The sequence below is a fragment of the Trachinotus anak genome, unplaced genomic scaffold, assembly GCF_046630095.1.
Source record: "Trachinotus anak isolate AG129_WGS33_773 ecotype Australia unplaced genomic scaffold, CSIRO_AGI_Tana_v1 ptg000034l, whole genome shotgun sequence".
Taxonomy (NCBI): domain Eukaryota; kingdom Metazoa; phylum Chordata; class Actinopteri; order Carangiformes; family Carangidae; genus Trachinotus; species Trachinotus anak.
In genome coordinates, this window is record NW_027273885.1 from 3,414,519 (window position 1) to 3,440,207 (window position 25,689).

At 40.9% G+C, this 25,689-nt stretch overlaps 4 protein-coding genes across 5 annotated transcripts in view; 3 read left to right on the top strand and 1 right to left on the bottom strand.

Annotated features, from left to right (window-relative positions):
• Nucleotides 1–351: 351 nt before the first annotated feature.
• Nucleotides 352–3,124, top strand: sebox (SEBOX homeobox). Its single transcript, XM_071471692.1, has 3 exons — nucleotides 352–652; nucleotides 1,145–1,350; nucleotides 1,505–3,124. The coding sequence occupies exons 1-3, from the start codon at nucleotides 550–552 to the stop codon at nucleotides 2,210–2,212; spliced, it is 1,017 nt and encodes a 338-aa protein (XP_071327793.1). The 5' UTR covers nucleotides 352–549; the 3' UTR covers nucleotides 2,213–3,124.
• Nucleotides 3,125–5,396: 2,272 nt separating this feature from the next.
• Nucleotides 5,397–8,114, bottom strand: tmem199 (transmembrane protein 199). The gene is made up of 6 exons (XM_071471729.1): nucleotides 7,709–8,114; nucleotides 7,259–7,332; nucleotides 6,727–6,816; nucleotides 6,473–6,515; nucleotides 6,270–6,382; nucleotides 5,397–5,920 (listed from the first exon to the last, which is right to left on the bottom strand). Exons 1-6 carry the CDS (start codon nucleotides 7,890–7,892, stop codon nucleotides 5,825–5,827), a joined length of 600 nt encoding a protein of 199 aa, XP_071327830.1. The 5' UTR covers nucleotides 7,893–8,114; the 3' UTR covers nucleotides 5,397–5,824.
• Nucleotides 8,115–8,878: 764 nt separating this feature from the next.
• poldip2 (polymerase (DNA-directed), delta interacting protein 2) lies at nucleotides 8,879–20,391 on the top strand. Of its 2 annotated transcripts, none has more exons than XM_071471726.1 (11): nucleotides 8,879–9,105; nucleotides 14,187–14,268; nucleotides 14,502–14,599; nucleotides 14,714–14,813; nucleotides 15,791–15,866; nucleotides 16,069–16,176; nucleotides 16,402–16,538; nucleotides 16,717–16,743; nucleotides 16,930–17,055; nucleotides 17,904–17,983; nucleotides 18,103–20,391. In XM_071471726.1, exons 1-11 carry the CDS (start codon nucleotides 8,921–8,923, stop codon nucleotides 18,215–18,217), a joined length of 1,134 nt encoding a protein of 377 aa, XP_071327827.1. In that variant the 5' UTR covers nucleotides 8,879–8,920; the 3' UTR covers nucleotides 18,218–20,391. The 2 variants fall into 2 exon arrangements, with proteins under 2 accessions (XP_071327827.1, XP_071327828.1); XM_071471727.1 differs by having other exon boundaries at nucleotides 14,193–14,268.
• A 127-nt stretch (nucleotides 20,392–20,518) lies between these two features.
• lrrc75a (leucine rich repeat containing 75A) overlaps nucleotides 20,519–25,689 on the top strand; it is a 51,114-nt gene continuing 45,943 nt past the window's right edge. Inside the window, exon 1 of the mRNA XM_071471725.1 lies at nucleotides 20,519–22,289. Coding sequence (XP_071327826.1) covers nucleotides 22,038–22,289 — 252 coding nt within the window. The 5' untranslated portion in view covers nucleotides 20,519–22,037. The remainder of the gene's footprint in view (nucleotides 22,290–25,689) is intronic.

Consider the following 25,689-nt stretch of genomic DNA (forward strand, 5'->3'; position numbering starts at 1 on the left):
TAATATTTTATTAATATATTATTTATATAATATTAATAATAATAACTATTATTATTACTGCTACTATATAAGATTAATATACTATATAAATATAGGTAAATATATTAATAGAATTTTTGTTATATATATATATATATATATATATATATATATATATACACACACACACACACACACACATTTATATATATATACATTATATATATATATATATATATATATATATATATATATATATATATATATATATATATATATATATATATATATATATATATATACACACAGTCCTGTAGTGCCATATCCTCAAAAGTCTTTAGAGTCAGAAAACTTGCAGATCACATACTGTTAATCAGCATGAAAACAACTCTGGGGGATTAGAGGCAGAGGTGAAAAACACCTGGATTTGCAGGGTGGTGGGTGTGGGAGGTGTCCCATCTGATCTGGGTATAAGAAGTGGAAACTCCTCCTCAGCTGTCAGCATCAGTGGAGGCCAAGCAGCTGATGTGAGTGTGTGTCTGTGTGTGTGTGTGTGTGTGTGTGTGTGTTATGGCTCTGTTCATGGACTCAGATTTCTCTTTACTGAAGCACAACCAGCAGAAAGACATGATGGATTTCAGAGCGTTATTTGGAGAACAGGACCATTGTAAAGGTGAGTTAAATATCATCCAGATAATAATAATAAAATATATTTTCTTTCATATTTATGTCCTTGTTTGCTTCATGTAGTTTCACTCAGGAACGGCAGCAGATGCAAATCAGTGTGACAATGAAATAATTATTTGTCATTGTGAAATTAATTAATTAAAGTTTATTGAAAATTATTGTCAAAATAAAATTTTAAAGTTAAAAACAATTGCGCTATTCTATTATAGGCAAGAGCAAAAATTATTAGCTGAAAAATGAAAAATTAGTCCAAATAGCTTCTAGATGCATTTGTGAAATAAAAAAATTAAACCTTTTTATTGTATGTAATTTTATTTCACTGGTAATTGGTCGAAACGCACCATAATGTGTGGATGTTTAAATGTTTTTTAACAACTCACCTTTCTCATACTCCTTCTTATTCATTTAATTTTTACGTTAATGTAGGTAAATTTATTTCATTTTATTTTGAAAGTTTGCCTTCCTCCTCTGGTCTTAGATGCGCGGAGTGAGAGCGCCGTGTCCTCCCCGGAGCCGGAGCGAGCCGCGGGGCTGACGGAGGGTCAGAGGAAGCGGAAGCGGACCATCTTCAGCCGGGCCCAGCTGTCGGAGCTGGAGCAGGCCTTCGCTGTGACTCCCTACCCGGACATCACGCTGAGGGAGAGGCTGGCTGCACACACACACCTGCCCGAGAGCAAGATCCAGGTGAATCTGCTGCCCCTCTCTCTGGCTGCAAAACTCCCCCCAAATAAATAAAACTATCTTTGAAAATATCCAAATAAGACTCATAAACAGTTTTGTAATTTATTAGATGTTGGTCATCACGTTGGTAAAGTACATTAAAAGCCATTTTCCACAGGTGTGGTTCCAAAACAGAAGAGCCAGGAGCATCAAGACTGGCAGACTCCCCAAGTCCACCAAGCCTGTTCTGGGAGTTAGAGGATCTGCAGAGTCCTGCCCTGGACCCATGACCTCCCCTTTCCCCACCCCCACCACCCTGCAGGACATCTTCAGGCAGGAGCAGAGCCACCAATCTGAGGACGCTCCACAACTTTACTCTGACTGGATTCAAATCTACAGCAACCCTGTGTCATCGCCACCGTCCTCCTCATCGCTCCACCACCAGCAGCCCCCCCTGCCCGCCACCTCGAAACCTACAGAGTCCCGTCCCTGGGAGGAGGAGCACCACCGGCAGCAGCACCTGGGACCAGCACTCCCCGGTTTTCTACCTAGCTCCTTCTCCCAGCCCATGCCCAGGCAGCCTCACCACCCTGCCCCCTCCCGCTCGTACCAGGCTTTCAGGAACTTCAAGCCCCAGAGCCTGGTTCCAGCTGGGGCTCACCAGGCTGCGTATGGAGGCGGCACCGCAGGCGGAGGTCACACCTCTGTGGACCAGGTGGTCCCCTCCCACGCTCAGCCAATGTACTGGGAAGTAACTCAGGGCCAAGGACATCACCACCCCCACCACCATCATCACCACCCACAAATGGGACCACAGACCTCCATGGGGTACATCTCAGACCTGATCTACAACGCTGCCATTGTCACCAACTTTCTCGAATTCTGACGACCCTGGTGTGAAGCCTGAGCCGCAGAAAATGATAAAACTCTCTGTTGTTGCAATCACAGCGAACATTTCTGTCACATCCATTTGTATTTTCACTTTACAACACTGTCCCAGTTTGTCCTGTGTGTTACCAGAGTTGATTGTGCATCAAACAAACCTGTAGTTGTGTGTAGCTGTTATGTTATTGTTGGTTTGTCTTTGTTTTTGTTGCATATTTTAGGGAATAAATTGATTTATTTCACCCCAGTTCAGTCTCTACTGCGAATAGTTCCTGAAACCAGTCTTCATTTTTATAGTATTAGATATTCCTCAATCCTGTAGCAACACCACATGTGGCATTTCTCATGGTGCAAGCAACATTTTATGTTGGAAATAAAGAGGAGAGGATGACACACAGCCGCACATATGTCCAGTATTTCTTATGCAAAAGGCAGAGAATGATATGATGATAGTAATCTCAGTTTCACGGCTCCATGCAGAACGAAATACAGAATTATTGCATTAAGAAACTTATTTGTTCATTGGTTCCCAGCTGTCAGCCAACAGCTCTGTCAGTGCGCTCCACCAACACCACCCGCCCTGTTTCAGATATGTTCATTCAGTTGAACTCTCACTGTTTACATTGATGGTCAATTCTGCATTCGTGGAGTGTTAGAGGCTGCATGTTTCAACCATTTTTCCAATACTTTTAGCCAAGTTAACTTTTATAACTGTTTATCCATTAGTTGTCTATTTCAATCTTAATTTCATCACTTTTAGCTGTTTGTTCAAGCCATTTAGCTTTTACTTTGAACTGTTTAGACTTTTTTGGCTAGCTCGCTAACTAGTTTTTCAGGCACTTTAAATTGCAACACATTATTGAGGACCCCCTGGGGTAAAAGTGCATGGCTGGAAATCACTGGAATAGAAGTGAACTTAGTGTATAATGGAAAAAACATACAGTTCTTGAGTAAATGTTTCTGGAAAGTGGCAACAAAAGTCTCCGGCTGATCATTTCTTTGACTGACGATCCTCAATCTGTGCATTAGAAGGTCAGGAGCCAAGCCTTGTTTCTGTGAGTATGTTTAGAGACTCATGTTGATCATTAGTCAGTAGATAAATGACCAACAGAACGCATCATATGACGCATCCACCTGCGTCCTCCGTGGAAACACTTTGGTTCATGTTCGCAGATTCTCCTCTCAGACGCCGGCCCCTGTTTTCCTGCTCTAAGCTGAACCGTGGCATGTTTAATGCTGCGACCCCGCAAGTATTATCCTTCAAAACATCCTGATTAAAATGATTCCTTGTGGTAAGATACCATGACAGGAATAATTATTTTCTAAGTCAAAATATATTTTTTTCATAGCTCCCAGTACTGTAAGTATCAGGAGGGTTAGCTGGACAGAGGGAAGGAAAAAAATGAAAAATAAGAACTAAATTAAAGCCAGAGCTCAGGGTCTATCAGCTTACAGGCTCTGTAATTCTGCCTGGATTTAAGTTTTGAAATATTACATGAGAGGTATAATACAGAGGCAAATATGACAGACAGTCACCCACTGTTCGTCCAGCGCTGGACAGAGATCTCTGCATATCATAATCATCTTTAATACCAAATAATCTTTCAATAAACCTTTAATCTGGGTGTCAAATCTCAGATCTTAGGACGATACTTTTTATTTTGTATTCCAGATGTAGTTACATCTTTTAATCCTTCCACTGATACCACAGGACTTGACAAGAGGAGGATGAGGATAGTTCACAAAAAATATGAATTCATATCTGGAGAAGGGATCAGAGAGAAGAGATCATCTGTGTCCTATTGGAATTGTTTAAATATAAGAAATAAGGAATTATTGTTCAGAGGATGTTCAGTCTGTTATCATGACTGGGATATAATATCAGTTTTTTATGTACTGGTTGGCTCTGTAGTTCACCTCAAACCAGATCAGCAGACCATTAATACATCTGTCAGGTGGAGATGGATAATAAAATAATTTAGGGACAGACAGTAAACAGTATTACTGACTGATGCTGCAGCTGACAGGCTATTTAGAGGAGTCAACACAAGGTCAACAAAATCAGAAAAAAAACTTAAGCAAAGCTCCACTTACCAGCTTTTTACACAGCTCTCAGTTTCATCTCATGGTCTTCTCTGAGTACAGTTTCTGGAATACTAACATTTCCCACCCAACACCAAAAGTTGTTCTATCTGGTATCTGGTTATAAATATTGGACAAATTAAAAACTGGACCTGATGATGGAGCCAGAAGGAAAGTTAAAGGTCCATCGATTTAACATTTCACTGTAACACTGTTAAACTCCTGATAAGAAGTTACTAGAAACTTTTTTTTTTATTCCACGTTTTCGTTTTTTATCAGTCAAGACCTGGTGCCTACATTACCCATGATGCAACTTGAACATCCACAGTTCAGTTGGAGATTCAGGAGTGTTATGACGCCTTCAGGAAGAGGAGGAGAAGGAGGCTGCAGAGGTCTGGTGAGATCACTCCTCTCTAACTCCACAACCTTAGATTTGAGTCATTTTCAAACTAACACTGACTCAAATGACATCACTTGAGGCTGTGAATTTGATTTCACGCAGCTTCCTCTGGAGCCACAAAGGAGCTTAAATAACTTTTTCACATATGCAATAGAATAGAATAATAGAAGTCCCCAACACCTGTAAACAAACTAGTGAGTAAAATTGGTGGAGTTCCCCTTTAATGAATCACCAGTTACTACAATTAGTCTGAGGATCATAGATCTCTGTATCAAATTTAATGGCGGTCCAGACTTTTCAGTCACAGAGTGGAGCGTCCATCACTGTGCACTGTGTGACCTTCATTACCATGAACACACACGCTGTAGTTTACATTGACTCAATCCCACAAACATCTTCCTGCTGCAGGAAATACTCATAAAGACACCAAATGTGTATTAATCCACATTTTTAAAGATTTACAGCTTCAGTAGAAAGCAGTGGGTTTGGTGTTGAGTGGCGAGACTGAGGTGTTGTTTCAGTGCAGTTTGTTGACAATAAGAAAACATTGATTTTAAACACTACATCTACACTTACTGGACCGTTCTTATGTATTTTGTGTGTGTGTGTTCTCACATTAATATTCCCATATTACATACTTCACAGATTAGCTTCAGTCAGCACAGATGATTTTATTGAACACAAAAATATGATTACACCTGAGAACAGAATGGAGCAACATTTATTTTTTAAAGAGTAGTGCAAAAGAAGTACGAGAAGGAGGAAGAGGAGGGAGAAACACTGGAGGATGTAGTTTTAGGAAAAGTATGAAATACAAAATAACTGTAAATAAATTAGAAATATAACTCAAATTTAGATTTAATGTAAAAAACATCTGGACAGGTGGAATGTCAGATTACGCAGTAGCATCTCAGTAAGTCAAATATTCACTCATTTTAAATCAATTTACTTTCTTGTACAGCTCCAGCTTCCATTGAGTGATACAACAATTTGTAAATTCTCAGTAACTTCAAGCTTATTCCACAAGTTTTTCTCACAAAAAAAAGGCAAAAAGTCCTCAGAGTTCTGCTGAAGTCGGCTGGTTTTGCTCACAAAGATTACAGTTTCCCTCGTTTTTGGTGTGCACAGCTGTTATGGTTCCCCTAGTTCCCCCTCCATGGTCCGGACCAGGACATACAGCTCAGCGAGGCCGACTACAGAGGCGGCGATCACAGCTGAGATCACCCGCTGGGAAACAAGTCAGGAACACAAACACACAGAGTCATTTAACTCTTTTTTTAATATTCACTTGACTTTTACAGGCTGTGGTGTGAACTCAACAGTTACCAAAATCTATGGCTGCGTTGAACTTGTTTACTTATTTTGTTGGTGTTTCCAGTGACATAATAATTAACAAAACCCTTCAATATATGAAATCCATAGATTGAATATGAAACAATGTCCACAAAAACCAGGTAATACAGTTATTATACAGGTAAAATTCATTAAATGGCTGTTCATTGGACTGCTCTGGATTTAGCTGGGTGTCCCAGATAAAGTGGAAACTCAGTGTATGTAAAATTAAATGTTCTCTTACCGCTGTGGTCTCGGTGAACAGATACTGACTGCCCATGTAAGAACAGGCAAAAGCAGCAACCACTGTGACCAGGAAGTTGAATACAGTCACCACCACTGCTTTGACTGATCGCACTGCAGAGAGAGAGCGGGAAATAAGTCGATGTCAATAAGAGACTCTGATAAAATCACTAAAAATGAATTCAGGTGATAAGAATGACAAACCTTCCCGTCCAAAATCTGCTAATGTTCCATTTCGGTTGATTTCCTGACGACAAAGAAAGAAAATCATTACACTGTTAAATATGAAAAACTAGTCACAAGGATCAGAACTGCACATATGAAACATCACACGTCACCATGGATGTATCTGACTCATCCAACGATTAATAGACAGAGAAAACTGTCTCTAACACATCTCGACCCTGATACAGAAGTCTATAAAGATACTTGTATTGTTATAATATAAGAAGTTTTACCTGAGTGTTGACGTTTCGTGTGATCCTGCTGTATTCCTCATTGGCCAGTTTGGCTTTGATCTTCTCAAGACGTGCGACCAGCTCAGGGTTCTGAGGTGAGAGAGAAACATCTGGCTCTAATGTTACCTGTTTCCAGCTGTGGTCCTGATGAGTTTACCAGGATTATACAGTTCCTCACATTATATGGGAGTCACTGTTGGAACTTGTACTTGACAGTGACTTAAGAAATTTCTTCATTCAGATTTGAGGCCATGTGCTTCTTGCGTAATATAATACAATTAAGAATAAAAATCAATTATTATTTTACACATGATACGATTATGATTTTTTTTTTCACCCTTTTATAACTGATCATTATTTACATTTGACTTCAGGTGTAGTCGTGTTGGTGACATTCATGTATTATCACCTCAAAGGTGAGTAAATGCTATTTCAAGCAGGTAAGAAGCGTATTTCTGCCACCAGTGGATGTTTCAGGTGAACAGACCATAATAAACAGTAACATGACAAACATGTACATGGATTCACTTACTCTGGGAGGCTTCACGACCTCAGGCAGGTGCAGTGAGCTGTCTTCCAGCAACTCATGCAGGTAGAAAGGATGCCCTGAAAATGTTTTTTACATAGCATGTTAGAAATTGCATGTAAATATTATAATACATCTTAAACCTTTAAATTCTGGTCTACAAGGGTGGATTTGTGGAAACACCTCTCATGCTATAAACACACATTTAATGCTTTTCTTCACATCTGCTTTAATCATAAACATTTTACCACCTCACAATAAGGTCAAATGTCATAAATAATGGCAGGGAATGTCATTTTGGATGACTTTATTTCAGTTATTGAGTCAAAATACTGTCCCTAAATGGGCCACATTATCTGTACTTTGCCCAGTAATTTCACCAGGTACCAGATCACTATTCATAAATCTGATGCATCATTAGTCACCGTATATAAACAGCTACAGACCACACATTACCTCCGTCCTGAAGGTGTCCCTTCAGTTTTCTTGCTGTGCTGAAGGACAGAGTCGCCGGTTGTGGTTTTTTAAGAATCTCCTCCAGGTCCTCTCTCAGTCGCTGAGGCAGAGATGAGTCTGACTTTTCCAATAACTCTGTCACCTTATTTCTGAATTGATCTCCGACCACAAATGATGAAGCCATGGTTTTAACAGAAATGACTGACAGAGTCTGATTTTATGTGCTGCAGCTATGTAAACACGTCTATTTCCTGGCTACCACAGCACTTACACTGTCGTGAAAAGGAGCAAAATATCTGTATCTGTCTTTAATTAACATACATGGAAAGTTAACCGCTAACAGCTAGGAGTACAAATATAAAACCAAGAAGGCAGCCATGTTGTTTACCTTGTGACACGATGACGTATTCGCTCACATGACTAACTGTGTTAAATTCTATTTTAAGATGCGTTTTTTTTTTTAAGTTTATATTTTAATAGTTTTCGTAAAATGTTTGTTTATATTTGATAAGTGGACAATGAAGTTTAATTAAAATTTAAACTTAAATGTTTACACGGGTAACACGGTACGGTACACGTTAGCCCTTTTGGTGCCTTCACGGTTTCATCAAAAACTCCGAAAGCAGAGAGTTGAGGACTGAAATGCAATAAAGTGTTTTGGTGACAAACCTCAATTAAAATGTAAACAAAATTACTAATTACTTTAATTATTCGTAACACATCACTTCTTAACTATGGTCTACCACCGATATAATAGTAGAACTTTAACATTTAGGCTTCATTTGTTATCTATTATTATCTGTTATCTAAATTATTATTATTATTTGCACCTAACATTTCTATACCATTAAGATTTATGCGATTAATACAAGCGTATTAAAAAACAAATACAAACAGACATTTGTGTTTGAGTTGCTGCCGCTCACTTTTTAACTGGATATGAAAACTCCATTGCAAGATAATAAAAGGAAAGCCAGCTAAAAACTGTTCAATGCTTTTAATCACTCATTGCTATTACAACATTTACATACATATCAAGAGAGTGTTTTCATCTACCGGTATTTTAAGGGGAAAGGGGGTGTAGAAATGGCAATTACAGTTTGGGGAGCATTCAGTCGTCGTAATTACGACTCTCCAGCTTTCCTGTGAAGGCACCATCATCATCCCTGCTGTTCATGCGTGTGTGTGTGTGAGCGTGTTGGGGCTGTAAAGATGGCGGCCTCTGCGTTACGCCGAGGCTTGTTGAGCACTGTCAGTAAATACAGCAAGAAACACACACACCGACTGCTGTGTGTCGCAGACGCCAGCACCGGGTTTGACGCGTTCAGGCCGCGGTTACAGTGCCGAGCCTGCGGTTTGCCTGGCGGTGTTCAGCCGAGGAGGTTCATGTCGTCACGGTAAGAGACGCAGCCGGTGTCCTCCTCTTCCAATGCTAACATGCTAAAGAGTTTAGCTAAGTACGAGCTGTCCAAGATGGCACCGTGAAGACACTGGCCGCGTTGTTGGTGAATGAACAGATGCCCCCGGGTGGTGCCCGCATTATGAGCCTGGTGTGTAAATATGAACCGACATTTAGCGGCTGAAAGTGGGGAAAGGACGGTCGTCCTCTGCTGCTAGCTAGCAAGGTAACCAGCCAGCATGGATTGAGCAACACCTGACTGCCTCCAAACTGCTGACTCAATACATGTGAAATCACAGTTAGAAAAAGTTTGCACCGTGGAAGAGTCATGTTTAATGAAGAGTAAGATCAGTAGCATGAACTGAATCCGGTAAAGCTGATGCATCAGTAAATAATCTGACATGGGGACATATGTGAGAATGAATGCGCTGTTAATTGGAGGCATGTTTTTGGTTCACTTTCCTTAATTTAACTGAGCAATGATTGTTTACAAAGCACCTGTACTGTATATCATCACCTTGTTAGCACTTGGTAAAAGTCCATATATGTTACTGCTGCACCTTGTGTAGTAATTTCTTTCTAAAGGAAGCATGTGTGCTGTTACATGTCATTGCCAAATACATATAAGTGAGCATAGTTTGAACTGGTGCTGCCCTGTTAACAGTTGCAGCATGTCACAGTGACACTGTCATCAAGAGAGACCTTTATCTGCACACGTTTAATGAATAAACTTCAAAAGTCAAAATGTTGAATTTCATTGGAGGTCCTTTGTAAATGGTTCAGCAAAGTAATAGAGGCAGTAAAGTTACAAATAGAAGGTTTTTTACCTGACTGTTTCCAATGATTATAAGACATAGCTATAATATCAGTCCAACTGTCATCTGTCATTTTGTATAACTACTTATAGACTTGGTTCATGATCAACATGAGGAACTTGAGGTTTTTCATTAAACTACTTATTTCTGTGTTTATTGACGTGACATTGAGACTGAGCAGCAGCTGTTCCATTAAATGTCCCTGTCCTCTGTCATCAGATTGTACTAAGTAGGTAAAGTGATTGGCTTAAGCTTTTCAGTATTGTCTTAGTTACTTTGATTAAACACACCTGTTGCTTTTCAGTATCTTTACAAGGTTTTGTTTTTAAGACATGTTATTGGTCTAGTTTCTGACATAATTATTGTTAAAGTTTTTCCACTAGGATTAAATGTAAGGGGAAGTTAGGAGAACCTAAAAGCTTCACATGACATTTTTCCATTGTAAAATATTTAGTCATAGTTTTGTTTTTGTTTTTTTATTATACTTGACTCCTACAGAAGAAAACAAATCATTTAACTTAAGCACAGATATATGTATATGTTACTGTGATATAGTAAATGTTCTGGAAATTTAATTAAGTAAGCTACTCGAGATAACGTGGGAGGTCTGTTTTTGGTTACTCTACTAAAGTAAATACCTGAGAAATCGAGGTAAAAGTGCAACAAACTGCAGTTGTATGTCCCCACTTTCTGTCTATGGTGCTCACATTAGGACATCAAAAATTTTAATAAATAAATTCCATTAAAATTTTAATTAAATTTGTAGAGTAGAAGTAGAAGATGCACAAGTACATCTGTTTAAATAACAGTGATATAACTTTCATCAGCACAGATCCCAGGTTTCTGCTGTAGCATATAACATTTTCATAATGAAGACAACCTCCTGTGTGTGCTTGTGTAATTCTGACTCAAAGTGCTGCATAAATGAAATCACAAAACATGAGCAAGCAGTATTTTTTTGCCTCAGCCAGCGTGGACATGTGGTCAGGGCTTACAGACTCAGTGCTATCATTAGTAACACGGGCACAGTCATGTAGACACACTACTGATGATATTTTAGGAATTTAGCCCAGACAGTTGCTCTTAAAATAGTCAAAGATTTTCCAACGTTTCTTTGTTGTTATGCAGGTGCAGCAAGTAATGTCAGCTACATGCTCAACCTCTCTTCTTGGCGTTCGCACCAGCAGAACTTACGATGGATTACAGAACTTGGCTGTGGGCCAGTGCAAAGAAAAACCAGTGGATCTTATTTTTGTAACTGCCTTCATTTGACCAAAAAGAGAGAGAAATCCAGTCAGAGCATGACAGAGAGAAAGAGAGGCAGGTGTAGCCTCTGTGAGAGAAAGTTAAGGTGGGTGTACAGGTGGGTGAGTGGCCCCCGCACTGGTTAGAAAGCAGCAGTGATTCAGCACCGCCTTGTGCCTCTAACTTTAGTTTACGTAACCACATGGTGACAGTGACATAATGACCAAAAGGGAGACGTGAAATGTGAACTTGATAGCTCCTGTGTGTATTGGCCGGGCTGGCTCATTGAACACTGGTAGCTGTTGGCTGAACCGAGGTCCAGGTTTTGCAATGGGTTGGCTATATTTAGATCTGTGTCTGTGTGGCCACACAGTTTATTGACATTTCTCAGATTGTTGCAGAGGTAGAAACAGAACAGTAAAGCCCTGTTAAAACTCTGTTGAAGAGCTATTTTGGCGAGGTGCTGTGGTGTTGTGAAAACACTGATGCATTCTTGAGCTTTTTTACTTTGTTTTAATATCTTCACAGTGTTTTCTTTCAGACAACTGGGAAATTAGGAATGTACTTTTAGCTTAATTGAAAAGTAGAGTGTGTTTACAAATGGTCTGTACTTTCTATCATCACACTGTCGTTAAGAAATAATGTGCTTCTGATGCTTAGATCCTTTGTATGTACATTATTGCTACTGGTTTTGACATTAGTTCCCATTCAGAGTAGCAGTAATGGTGACCTTTGAACCGAGTAAATCTCAGTGGATTAAAATTCACAAAAAAGTGAACAGAGTTTTGAGTATAGGACATTACATTCAAAACACTTGTAGGTGGATTTAGACCAAGTCTTTAAGCTGTAAAGATTAAATTTTAAATGTATAATGCTTCTATTGGTTGTTTAATTAGTGGCATTCAGTTAATTGTCTTGACAATAATCATGTTTGAGTTGTAATAATGGTTCTGCTGCTGTCTCATGTTAGTGATACATCTGCATTTACTTCAGCAGGGAGATTGGTTGTGTTGAACAGTCTTTGTCCCAGTCTGTGGCAGTGACTTAACATCTAAACATACACTTGTTTTAATGCTGCATTTGATAAATGTTGGTTTAATTCTTTTTCAGATGAAACATAGTAAAACAGAAATCCAGAAGGTAACGGGCCTGATCTCTCAGCCCTGAAGATATTTGACAGCAGTTTATCTGCCATCGTATCAGCATAGAGAAATAATCTGGAAATGTTCATTTAAACATTCTTACAGTCCTCGAGAAAACCTGGTAAACAGGATTCTTATGCCTCTGTTCAATGTTTAATTTGAATCAAAGATGAACTGATTAGATGTTGTAGGTCAAAGGTCACCTCGACCACACAAACACATTTTTGGCCATAACTCAAGAATTCACACACTAATTAACCCTTGACTGGTCAACGGAGGTGGTAATTCTCCTATAATCTTAAATGAATCACATCCGTGTTGTAAATTGTTAAACATGTACATTCCATGATGAATGTTTGTTTACTTTTAAATGCCTATGGATTTTTTTTTTTAATTCCACTGGTAGTAGATGAGTGGGTTCATGAGTGGGTCCCCGTTTTGTTCGTATTGTACACACACCAGGATCCTCATGCATGAATGTGGGCAGCACAATACTCGTCCTGTTGTCAGTTTCATGCTCGTCCATTAATTTTCAGTTAGTGGAGGTCATGCACCAACAGAAGCAGCGAAGAAGAAGACGACTGCTGGGAAGCAAACATAGATGTACAGAACGCGCAATAGACAAAATAAAAATTATGGACAGGAAATACAAGTTTTGTTTTTAACATATAAATTTGAAGCTGTCTTTCCAGTCTTTATGAGAATATGCTAGAGCTGAAACAAGAAGTCGATTGAGAGGAAATTAACTTAACTTCGTAATTTTTCAAACAAAAAATGCCAAACACTCTCTTGTTCCAGCTTCTCACATGTTAGGATTTGCTGCCTCTCCATTTGTTTTACAGCAGACTGAATCTCTTTAGGTCGTGAACTGCTGAATATATTTACATTTTTTTTAAACATTTTTTCTGACAATTTATAGACAAAGTAAATAGTTGCTGCTCCAATAACTAGTTTGCTAATATAGTTAAATGTAATTGCCTTGGTGTTTTATGTTGGGCAAAGAAACTAGTTTTCCCCTGTTTTGAAATAATCAACATCAGCTTTCACTGCAGTGGAGTATGAGAGCAATTCTGATTTTAACTGGAGGTAATTAAACAGAGCGAAAGTCTTTTCTTAATGTCAGGATTCAGTTTTTTACCACACTAAAACCAGGCTACCTTGTGATTATTTTTCTCCAATAAACCCATGATATGAAAATAACCTGAGACCAACCTAATGTGAAATATTAAATCTCCCCCCGTCCATATATCCACCTCATTAATCCCCAGTCCTCGGCTGTGTCGTAAAGATTAGCTTTGCAGGGAGCACAGAAGTATGCATGTTATTTATTTGAAGTGACCAGCTGTTGTTGTCACTGGTAATATGTACTGTGTGTGTGTGTGTGTGTGTGGGTGTGTGGGGCGAGGCTGAAGGCGAGGACATGGAGATTAGGTCAAATTGTCTTTCTGTTTGTTGACATCTGACAAGATGAGATGTTTTATTCAATCTTGTCAAAGTTGTGATTGAGATTAGGCCTGAAGGGAAGAGGGAGGCTGAGGGGAGGCAGCAGGATTTTCCTGCCTATGGGGACGGATGTAAATCATCTCTATAGGAAGGAACATCCTGAAGCCTTTTCACCCCACAGTCAGATTTCCTGGTGAGACTCCTCTGAGAGTTAGAAGTTGTTTGTTTGTCCATATATGATGATGTGTTGTGCCTGTGTTTGTGCAGCATATAGATCTATATGTTATTCTGTGGTTATATGCTTTTCTTCTGATGGCTAATCTACCACACACACACACACACACACACACACACACACACACACACACACACACACACACACACACACACACACACAGGGTCCAGTGTGTAATGGTGTTGCCTGTATTTGGCAGGAACAGGCCTGAGGGGAAGATTTTGGAGACGGTGGGAGTGTTTGAGGCTGTGAAGCAGCACGGAAAATATGAAACGGGACAAGTAAGACTCTCTCACTCTCACACAAATCATTTAGGTCAGTTTCAGACTTGTTTTTGAAATCACTGTGCTGTGTGGTCTGTATTTAGGTTTTGATAAATCAGTAACTTTGTGCACATTTGCGTGATCCTGTCGAGTGAGTGTAATCTCATCTAATTTATGCTTTATTAAACCTCCTACATATATAATCTCACATCGACTTATCCCCTCTCTCCTTGTTGTTGTGCTCTCCTCAGCTGTTTCTCCACAGTGTGTTCGGCTACAGAGGCATCGTCTTGTTTCCCTGGCATGCCCGGCTCTATGACAGAGACGTCACCCCTCCCATGTCTGACAGGTAATCCTCCATCTCTGGCTGCCGGCTGCACCAACAGGCCCTTATTGGCTCAGCTCATGGTTGAGACTTTTATAATTTAGATCCTTTTGTCTCTGACTTTCTTTCTTCTTTCAGCAAGCCTGAGCCCCCAGGAGCCCACGGTTCCAAGGAGGTGAAGGGGAAGACTCACACCTACTACCAAGTCCTGATTGACACCAGGGACTGCCCTCACATAGTGAGATACCATATATTAATGCTTCAGGACCACCAGCTGCTACCTCACATTACAAATGCTCTTAAATTGCCCCAAGAGATCTTTTAGCGGGAGTCCAGACAGGATTTCAGTAATTAGAATTTTGTCATTATTCATCATATTTGCTGCATATTTCAAAACATCAGTTCATTTTGTTAAAGGCATTTTTACATTTTTCAGTGTAAAAATTAACTTGTCACGACTCTTTAAGATAAATTAAAGAGTCAAATTTGACACAGCAGCACAAAAGAGTAGCAGCACAAGAGGAAAATGTAATAAATAAGAATAGAAACAGAATAGAAATATCATATATAATAGCACTATACAATGCAACATAGGCTGTTTTGTACATGTGCAATATAAAACTAAATCTAAACTGTTTCTAAATTATCTTTGCCATTTATGTAATGCAGTTTACTTATCAGCCTACATAAACACCAATACTGATAAATCTGCCAGAAGCTAATGTTATATATTGACCTGGTCATTTATCAGTGTAGCTCTAATATTAAGTCACTGCTGTTGTTTTTCTGCATCAGCCACTTGTAACTAACAGTCAACAGATCTCATACACTGACTCTCTGTCCGTGGAAGTGAGCAAGTAACAGTTTTCAATAATCATTTTGTTGCCAAAAAAAAAAGAAGAAAGAAATAGATGAATAATAATGTTATTCATTTAGTTAGTTGCACATTTTAATCCTGTTACATTCCGATAATAAGACTGATAAATATTAAACAGTTCTAATATTTAAAAATCCTGATCATACCCTTCTGTAATAAAGCAGACAGAGAAGTTGTCAAGTATCTGAAATCTGTGTTGATGACACTTTGTATGAGATTGATTGTCTTGACATTCAGTGAAATGAGTTGGTGACAAAGCTGACACTGTGGTAGAATCTGGCTGTAGCTGTTCATTAGTGTCAGCTGTTGTGTGACTGTTGTGTTGTGTTGTGTTTCAGTCTCAGAGGTCTCAGACAGAGGCGGTGACGTTTCTGGCCAACCATGACGACAGCAGAGCCCTGTACGCCATCCCAGGTATCCAACCATACACAGACTTCACTGATACAATATGACTCGTGGTCACGTTATATTCTCTTTCCAAATGATTCCTGTTTTATTCCTAATAGAGCTCAGTACCCAGGTTTTCAGCTCCCATAGAAAAAAATGCCCCATTTGAGCTTGTTATAATTCTTCTGTCTCATCCACATCTGTGACAGTGTCTGTTTCTTTCCTTCAGGTCTGGACTATGTGAGCCATGAAGACATCCTGCCCTACAACTCTGCAGAGCAGGTCCCCATCCAGCACGAGCTGTTTGAGCGCTTCCTTATGTACAACCCTGCCAAATGTAAACACACTTTCACAGTCTCCACTTCATCACTAGTGTCTCTGTTATTTCATATAGTCACAACAATATTTTCCTCCAAGTTAAATATTGGTTTCATAAGTACTAAAGATGACATCATGTAGGCAGTAGATTAATAAAAGACGGCAGAAAAAAAAAACAAACAATGTAGAGGAGAGAGAGAAACTGTTTTCAGTAAATATTTGTGTGTTTCATCCTCGTCTGTAGCTCCTCCATTCACTGCCAGAGACACCCTGAAGGCGTGGCAGGAGAAGAACCACCCCTGGCTGGAGCTCTCCGACGTCCACAGGGAGACCACCGAGAACATCCGAGTCACTGTCATCCCCTTCTACATGGGCATGAGGGTAAATTAATAATACTTTTTAAAAAATAGAGCTGCTTTCTGTCTTCTTCAAGCACATCCTGAGCCACACCAGCTCATGGCTCCTCTACACTCCTGCAGATTTTTTTGTTTTGATGATGTTCTACAAAGTATCTCTGTCATCCGCTCAAATACTAATGGAAACACTTTCTTGTTCTCAGGAGGCCCAGAACTCCCATGTTTACTGGGTGAGTAGCATAGTTTTATCTCTGGGGAACATCATATGGACTCGTCCGATGGGACAGTCACAGTTGGAATAATAATGATGATGATAATAATAACATCACCAGCTAGCAGCTGACTTTCATGAAGACTGTTAACCCTGCCTGTGCCAGCAGAGTAGTAACATGTTTGTGTGTGTTGTCTTCTGACAGTGGAGATACTGTATCCGTCTGGAGAACATGGGCAACGAGGTGGTTCAGCTGAGAGAGAGGCACTGGAGGATCTTCAGCCTGTCCGGGACCCTGGAGACGGTCCGAGGACGAGGAGTCGTAGGCAGGGTCAGCAAACCCACACACACATGCACACAATGTCCAAGACTGTGTGGAGATGGTGTCGGTGCATCTTTTTAGACGACAACATTAAAAACCTGTTGGGATGATTGTTTTTTTTTTACCTGACTCCACCTTTGTTTCTTCCTGTTGAAGCACTACAGATGCTGTGTTGCAGCGTACTGTAAATAGTACAGTCATACTTTTTTACACCAAAATTAGCTGGTATAAGCAGTATACACCTGCTAAAAAAGGCAATTAACACCTTTTGTACTGCCAGCCGAGTTTGCCTTTCTGCTAGGACAGACACAACTGCAAGGAGCAATGTCGCCACATGCAGTTACAGAATACACACACACACACACACAGACAAAGAAGAAAGAGTGAGCTGTTAGTTGCCTTGCAGTCTCTCATCAGTCAGTGCCGGAGCCTCCATGTGTGATGCTTTAATCTGAGATTGTGTGTTTTTGAAATTTATTTTGGGGCTGCAGCTCACTCTTTCATCCTCAAGCTCAGTGAAGCTGTGATGTTTCTGGTTTAACAGCTCTGTGCGCTGTGTGTTTGAAGCTCAGAAAGACAGGAAAGGGCTGAAAATTAGCATGTTCACCCGGGTGCCATCAGAGATGGAGTCAATAAATATGCTCCACTTCTACTGCAGAGTCATTTTACCTGGGTGTAAATGCCAATTCTATGTTTTTCCACTGCAGACAAAAGCCTAATGTTAGCAGGTTTTTTGACTGGTGGAAAAGTGGTTTCATAGACACAAAGATTACATCAGTTAACGATCTGTGTCTTGCACTTGAAACAGTAAATATGGAGGAACTTAAACCCATGTTCTTGTCTTTGTGTCGTGACAGGAGCCGGTGTTGTCTAAAGAGCAGCCAGCCTTTCAGTACAGCAGTCATGTGTCCCTACAGGCCCCCAGTGGTCACATGTGGTGAGTTTGCTCATTCATTCACCAGTTTGCAGGTAGACAAATCCCACCTCCCATTTTGTAAATGATTCACTGGACTTTCTGTCACAACATTGACTTGTCTTATCTGTGTTTGTGTTCAGGGGGACGTTTCGTATTGAAAGGACTGACGGCTCCCATTTTGATGTTCGCATTCCTCCTTTCTCTCTGGAGAGCAACAAAGACGACAAAGCGCCCCCCGCTGGCTACACATTCTAAGTGCGAGTTCTCACCTCCCACCTGTGAGGCACGCCTTCAGTCCTGGTCGTGCCAGCGTTGCCTAGAATTGTCCTTCCTCTGTAACATTGCCTCAGCCCTCAGCATAAGACTAGCGTGAGTCAGGTTATGCGAAGGGAAAACATAGCATTTTCTAGATCATCCACATGCAGGCCCACCTCGTCCTTTTTTCTGTCAGAACACCCAACAGCGGTATGTCATTTATTAAATCATATAGAGTATAAAATGGATGCGCTTTCACTCCGTGTTGTGTTTGAAGAGACATGCACAGTCTAGTGGAAGAGACCTGGGAGGCAGGGAGGGGAGCTGGACGTGTTCTGCATTGAGTAGCTGAGCTAAAGCCAAGGTTGGTTTTACAGTGGGAGAATTCCCCACTGAGCTGTGGGTTCATTGAAAGAGCAGAGCGTCCAGCTGAGCTTCACAGCGAGGCCTCGGTCGGACCAGAAAGCCATCACTCAAACCACACGATAACACACTTTCTTCCATAATGACGTCCTGGTTGGAAGTCATGAAAACATTACACATGACTTTTATCCTGGACCTGTTTGTTTTCCTGTCATGTTATTTAAGCATAAAACGATCCTACCCACAGATTAGTGAAGTCAGACCTCTGAGGAGCATCTGATTGAATTCTGGGCTGGTGACAGTGCAGAAGTATTTATGTCCTACAGCACTGAGGCACAGTGTTTGACACTGATCCACAGAAAAAGACTCTTCAATGTCAAAGTGAATTCAGATCTCTTCAAATAATCTAAAGTAAAAAAATATATAACAGTAATTTTCAATGTCAGCAGCAGTCTGAGTCTGTGTAGAGAGGTCTCTCTCTCTCTCTCTCTGAGCTTCGTGCACCTGAACTCTGCAGTTTCCCCTGATTGGTTAGTGTAAACCTCCTTCAGCTCTGTCAGGTTGCAGTCGTTGTCCGACACTCTGGATTAAATTCACTTCACATCAGTGTTGCTGCTGCCACCACCAGGCTTCATGCTGCGCTCACGTCATATGGGACGGGTGGGAGGTGAAAAGACTCCCATGTTTGTGACTTGTGAGTGTTCACATCATAGGACAGCTCAAGATGTTGTATTATGGTTAGTGAGGGTTGAAAATACTGCACAATGATAAAATAACACTATATTTATTGAGTTTAATTAAAGTAGCTGATGTGAGGCGTCCATGTTTGTTTATTTTTCAGCCCCGTGTCGAGCTCTCAGAAAAAGTTTGTCTCATTATCATGACTTGGGTGTCGATGTGAATACTACTCACGAGTCAGAAATCCAGCATTATGTTCTCTCCATTATGATGTGAGTGCAGTATTGTAGTGGGAATGGTGGGTTGATGTGGGCTCTTCGTCTTACATAAAACTTGTGTACACAGTGTACAGTGTCAACAGTGGAACCATGTGGTAAATTTTAATAAACCTGTCACAGATTTGTTTGAAGACTCCTTTTGTCTTCATGATGCCAGAAAACAGAGTAACAACCATGTTTTTAACCCTGATATTATGTGTCACACCTTGACTAAACCCCATTGATCTCCATTCAAATAATTGAGTGTGTCACAGTAAATTAAGTGAATACTTAATTTTTATGTTATATATTTGTTTACATATTTTTTTTTAGAGATCTGCTTCCTTTTTTGACATTTAAGTCTTATTTTCTTGATCAGTGCTTCTAATTAAAACCACTGTGACTCAGTGGTGTGAAAGATCAGTCTAAAAAAAAAAGTAAACGAAGGCTGAATCCTCTGAAGTGCATGTGTTCCCTTCCTGGAAAGGAGATGAGGGTCACGTCTTAGTTGTCTTTGAATAGCTAGCACAGCACACCATGAAGTAATTAAACCAAGCGATTGGCAGCCAGTGTTGTGGCTAACAGGAAAGAAGTGTGTGTGACATGCATATCTTCCTCTCTGCAGTCTGCTCCCTGTAAAAACCAGAATGAAGTCTTCATCGTGTTCACATAAGCTGGATGTCTTTTGGTTAAGGCTGACTGTTTGACCCTGCGAGCAAGGAAAGTTCTGAGCCTAAAAGTTCTCGCTGGTAAAGTGAGAAAAGAAAATAACATTTTTGTTTTGATAAGCGATTTGAAGAAACTATGATGGTTGAAATACTACTGTAAATAGAGATGTAATTAAAGGCAAAACAAATAAATACCTTTTGAAAAATACATCCTGACATTTGTTGTCTAAGTTTGTATTTTAGGGAAAAAAATTAAATTAAATCTTTGTGTTAGTCAGAGCAGCTGCATTGTTAATTTTTTTTATCAAGTTTTAAAGCTAATATAACCAAATTCAATTTATCGAATTAATCTAAATATACAACTTCTATAGTATCACTATTGATATTTTTTATTGTTGTATTTGAACCATATTATTATCAGTGTGGATGCATGAATTCCCAGCAGCCACCACGGGATGTCAGTACCATCCCTTCCCTGCTCACTAACTTGTGCCATGTGATCACATTTACTGCACTGAATGCAAATGAGCTTTATTTTCACGTTATCTCTCCTGTAAAACAGACATTTGCATATTTTAATGTTCCTGGAACTGAAACCACATCCATGAATTCATCCTATACTTCCTGTTCTTATCCATGCAAAAGACCGGACTCAATAGGGAAACCGGTCAGTTTAAAATGACTGACTTGTTTATCGGCAGAGACACAGAAACACACAGGGCCGTTTAGAAACGAGTGCATTGCTAATACTGTTTTATGCAGCAGAGTCCAGTGCACAAAACAGCGCCTTTTTCTAAGGTCAGGTTGGTCTACTTCCGCCAAAATAAGCCAATCAATTCGATAAATAAATCAGTTTGGTACTTTGATAACCATGCCGATTTTAATGGAAGACTGTGCAGGATCATAAAAGGTATGAGTCATCTTGACAGCATCTATATATCTCTGGCAATGAGCAACGCAACGTTAAAGTGACATGTTTGTTGATGGAAGCTGGTGCACCGCCCCCCCCCCCCATTCAGTTGAACAGAGGGTATAATATATAATTCAGTCCCAGCAAGGGGACACCTCAGTCTCTCCCCTCCTGTCAAGCCGCGGATCTGCAGCCTCCACACGACCCCCCTGGACCGGGACACGGATGCGGCTGTTGCCGGCTCCTGAGCGGGCAGAGGAGCGAACCTCGGGGGCGGACGGACGCGCGTTTGCTGCAGGTAACGCATGACTTCCCGCGGCCGAGGAAGGACAGGGCGGACAGTCAGCGGTGGTCTACAGGAGACGTAAACATTGCCATGCCCTGCTTCATGCACCACCTCCCCCGGACCGCTCCCTCCCCCTCCCCCGGCCCAGGACGGAGGGCTGTGTTTTGAGGGAGAGCAGCAGAGCAGAGAGGGAGCAGCGCTGCGGTCGAAGGTAAATATTTCCGGTGAAGTTGTGTGCGGGATAGGAGGCTGCGGCGGGCCACGGTCGGTACTGTCGGCATCCTGCATCCTGACTGCTGCTCTGCGGCCATGCTGCAGGCAGCATCCTCAGACCTGTTCCCGACTTGAGCTTCTCTCCAGGATTCACAAGTTCCTTGAAGCAGAAAACTACTGCAGCTGCTTGTTAATGTTTTGGAGCCTTATTTTCTACTCTTGGAGCATTCACTCTTCTGTATGATTGACTGGAATGAACAATTTTTATGGGCAGTTTGGAATTTGATTTGCTTCACATCTAGTCCCCAAACTGCAGGATTTCTGAAGATGTGATCAGCTGCAGACATTTTAATGCTCAGTATCTCTGGCACTCATCAGACCTGCCTCTGCCGCCTGCTCGGTCTGCAAGTCCACTTATTATCAAAGTTCACATTAACACAGCACCATGGGTGCCAAGCAGACCAAAGGCCAGGAGCCCGGAGGGGCCAGTCCTCAGCACAGCTGGAAGCGGACACCCACCAAGGAGCGGGGAGACATCTTGGCGTCCCTCATGCTTAAGTCAGGGGACCGGCTGAGCCGTGGTGGGACCCCGCCGCCGCCTTACCAGCGCAGAATTGGTATGATCCAAGAGATGATGCTGATGGCGAAGCAGGGCAAACAGGACGAGGCCACGGAGATGCTGAAGACACTCCGACAGGTAGCTGCTGTGTGTGTGTGTGTGTGTGTGTGTGTGTGTGAGAGAGAGTGAGTTAAAGCTCTGAGGAGTCACAGGTTCGTATTTGCAGACAGTACAGGACCACAACATCCCTGATTTGGCTGCTTTCTGTTCTGTTTCCCTCCTTTATTCTTTTTTTTCTTTGAAAGTGTGATGCTTCGTCCTCTGTCAGGCTCAGACTGACTGACTGCTGACACACTGACTAACCTCACCGATTGATCCACTGCATCTCTGCCTTTCTGACTGAGCACAATAACCCCCGTCTGGCAGGCTGGACCTGTGCTGCTCTTCTATATCGTGGACACGACTACGATTTATAGCCTCCGTATTTCAAGATGTTTGCAGCGCTTGGCTGCCGCTGCTGCTGCAGAGAGGAGGAAAAACTTAACAGCAGACAGAAAGAATCTGGTGTAGTGGGAGAATGATAATGCCAGCAGTTGAATTGGTGGATTTCTTAAGCTACAAAGAAAGGCAGCATCAAAAACAGAAGAGAAATTATGAGAAGTTAATTTGAATAGATGATTATTATGGTGATAAGAGGGAAGTGAAGATAAGCTACAGAAGACAGTGGAGAGAGAAAGAGGATTATAACCATCAGCTCTATAGAGAGTGTTGCACATTATCCATATGCTGCCAACATTCACGGTTTATCCTCCTATGACTCAACCACAGGGAACAGCGCCCCTGGCTCTCTCACACACACACACACACACACACACACACACACACACTGCTTTCACAGTGTATTGTTTGGGCTTTGGAGATTTCCATCAGTGTCTTTCTGTTACTATTTACAGTTTTCCAATCAAATCCATTTAGGTTGTTAATCCATGAACCAATGGGTAACCATGGAGCAAAGCAAACAGGCTTAAAGATGAAGGACACCTTTCCATCCATCATCATTAGGGCCGAGGGATTTACCATCTCTGCCCACGGGTTCATTAAGCCGTGGTACCCCAGAGGAGGACCACAGGTTCAGGTCCAGTCTGAAAGCGAAGACACAGCAGTGCAGTTAGAGATCCTGTTTGATTTACAGTAGAAAACATGGATGAAAACAGTTGTTTTTAAAGTATATGTTTCTTATTGTGATGAAAAAATAGTCAGTTTTGAAAATTGCAGTTCTCTCCAGGAGTGCGTCCAGTCAAAGCTGGAGCTGGTAGGTGTTAGCCTGTCTTAGCACAGGAGCTATCCAGACTCTCCACAGTTCAGAAGCACACCTGAAAACACCTTTGTTTTATATCTTAAACTGTAAAAAAACTAACAAAAAAGAAGCATTTTTTATGCAGCAGAACTCAAAGACAGCTGTCAGGATCTTCTGCAGACCGGCAGAGTGGGTACGGGGGATTATTCAGTGTGAGATGAAGAATGGCTGCATCTTTGTTTTCCCTGAAACGTGGCTGCACATCACGGCCGTCGAGGTGGATGATGTGTTCGCTCAAGACAACAGGGAATCATTGGTTGGACTCATGTCAGTGGATCGTGTGTTTGTTTCCATAAGGAAAGATGCACTAAAGCTTGGGTTTGCTCTCTAATGATGGAGTTTATAGTCATTAAGTGTCGGCCATATTATCTGCTGAGGGAGTTCATCCGCCTGTGAGAGCTGTACATCAGTGATTTCTCATCATCACTGCTGGTGACTTCGATCGTGCAAATTTAACTCAAGAGGAAGAAATGCATTCAACCATGTTTACATCCAAGCCGTTGCTGCTAATGTTGCTAATGTAAGAGTGCTAACTCTTACCCTGTAGACTGGGATGGTCTGTTGTGTGCAACAGGTAAATGAGGGAAAACTATTTGCTTCTGTGCATTTATGTGAAACACAAATGTGGAAATGAACCTGAACCTGAACTTATGAAGCACAGTAGCAGATATCAGGATGTTGGTAGCGATTCAATATGTGAATCTTGGTATCAATGCAAGAAAAATACGTTTTTCAATACTTTAAAGCTATTTGTAAGCTACATAGCTAACATTAGCATTAGCAACTGTTTGATTATAAATCTTGCAGAGATCTTCAGCCATTGTTCGGTCTACAAAACAAGACGTTATAGTTTGTCCTCCGAGCCTCTTGTAGTCACTCTGTGAGCGGCGAGACAGGCCGACCAGGCCGGGGCTAGCTAGTTAGCATGCTAACTTAAGTGGACGAAAGAAGTGATAGAAAAAGACGTAAAACAAGAGGGTTGTTTTCCACCACTGGAGACAATTTGATGAGCAAAGGTGAGAATGAGGTTTGATGCTGAACTTGCAATATTTCATCTAGACTGGTAAGTAAACAGCTGTTAATGCTAACGTTAGCTAAATCTCCCCTTTTCATTTAACAAAAGAAGCTAATAAAGCTGTCATACAATAACTGACAAACCTTTCATCTAAATCATTTCAATCTTTCTGATAGATATGATATATTTGACTGTTTTCAACACTCAGTGCGACTGATGCATTTCTCTGAGTATTAAAGTGAGATACTCATTTGTAATCAGCGCAGAACCCAGGAATAAAAATAAAATAAAAAATAAAACACCTCTTTTTATGAAGTATTTCCAGTTGACAGAATGAGCTGCATTGTTTTCAAGTAAATGTGATTGATATTTTTTTTTCTGTTAATCTAATAGTTACTCATCTGAGGAGAAAAGCTGTCGGACCTCTGGCTGTTTCCAGTATCTCTCCTTATGTAATCTCACCGTAACCTATTTAGGCATTATTTGCAAACAGCCACTCTCCGTTGGACCTCCATTATAGCAGCAGACACAGCTACCGGGAGATTTGTGGTGAACTATAAACCCTCTATCAGCACTTAGCAGACTTCTGCTGCTCTCATTAAGCGACTTGTAAATAATTTACAAAACTCAAGATATTTCCTTGTCTCATCAGCATGTCCCTTCTTCACAGATGAAATTGATAGTGTTATTTAAGCACTGTTATTTAAGTATTACCTGCGTTACAGTATGAATAGAAGGGAGATGGTATGATGGTGTAAACAGAAGTCCTGCAACTTTGTCATTATTAGCAATAACAATTGCATATTAAGTGCGGTACAGTCAGGCTTAAGGCCTCCACAGTACTGCAGCTTGATGTCTTCTCCCCATAGATGAGCATTAAATGACACATCTGTAAAAGTCACGACACTGAAGCAACATGCACAAAACCAAGACCATTTGTTATTAATTACACCAGTTCTTTTCATCCTGTTCTTTTGCACATTTGTTCTGGGTGAGCATGTTACGTTAAATTTTATGGTATTACCGTAAAATATCACGCTGTCCTCATTGACCCATGATTAGTCGGCTACATGTTGTTCGTGCCTCAGCGTGGCTCCACCAGGCTTCAACCCGAGGAAAAGGTCCAATCAGCCAGAATAACTGATGACACCTGAGTGGCTGCACAG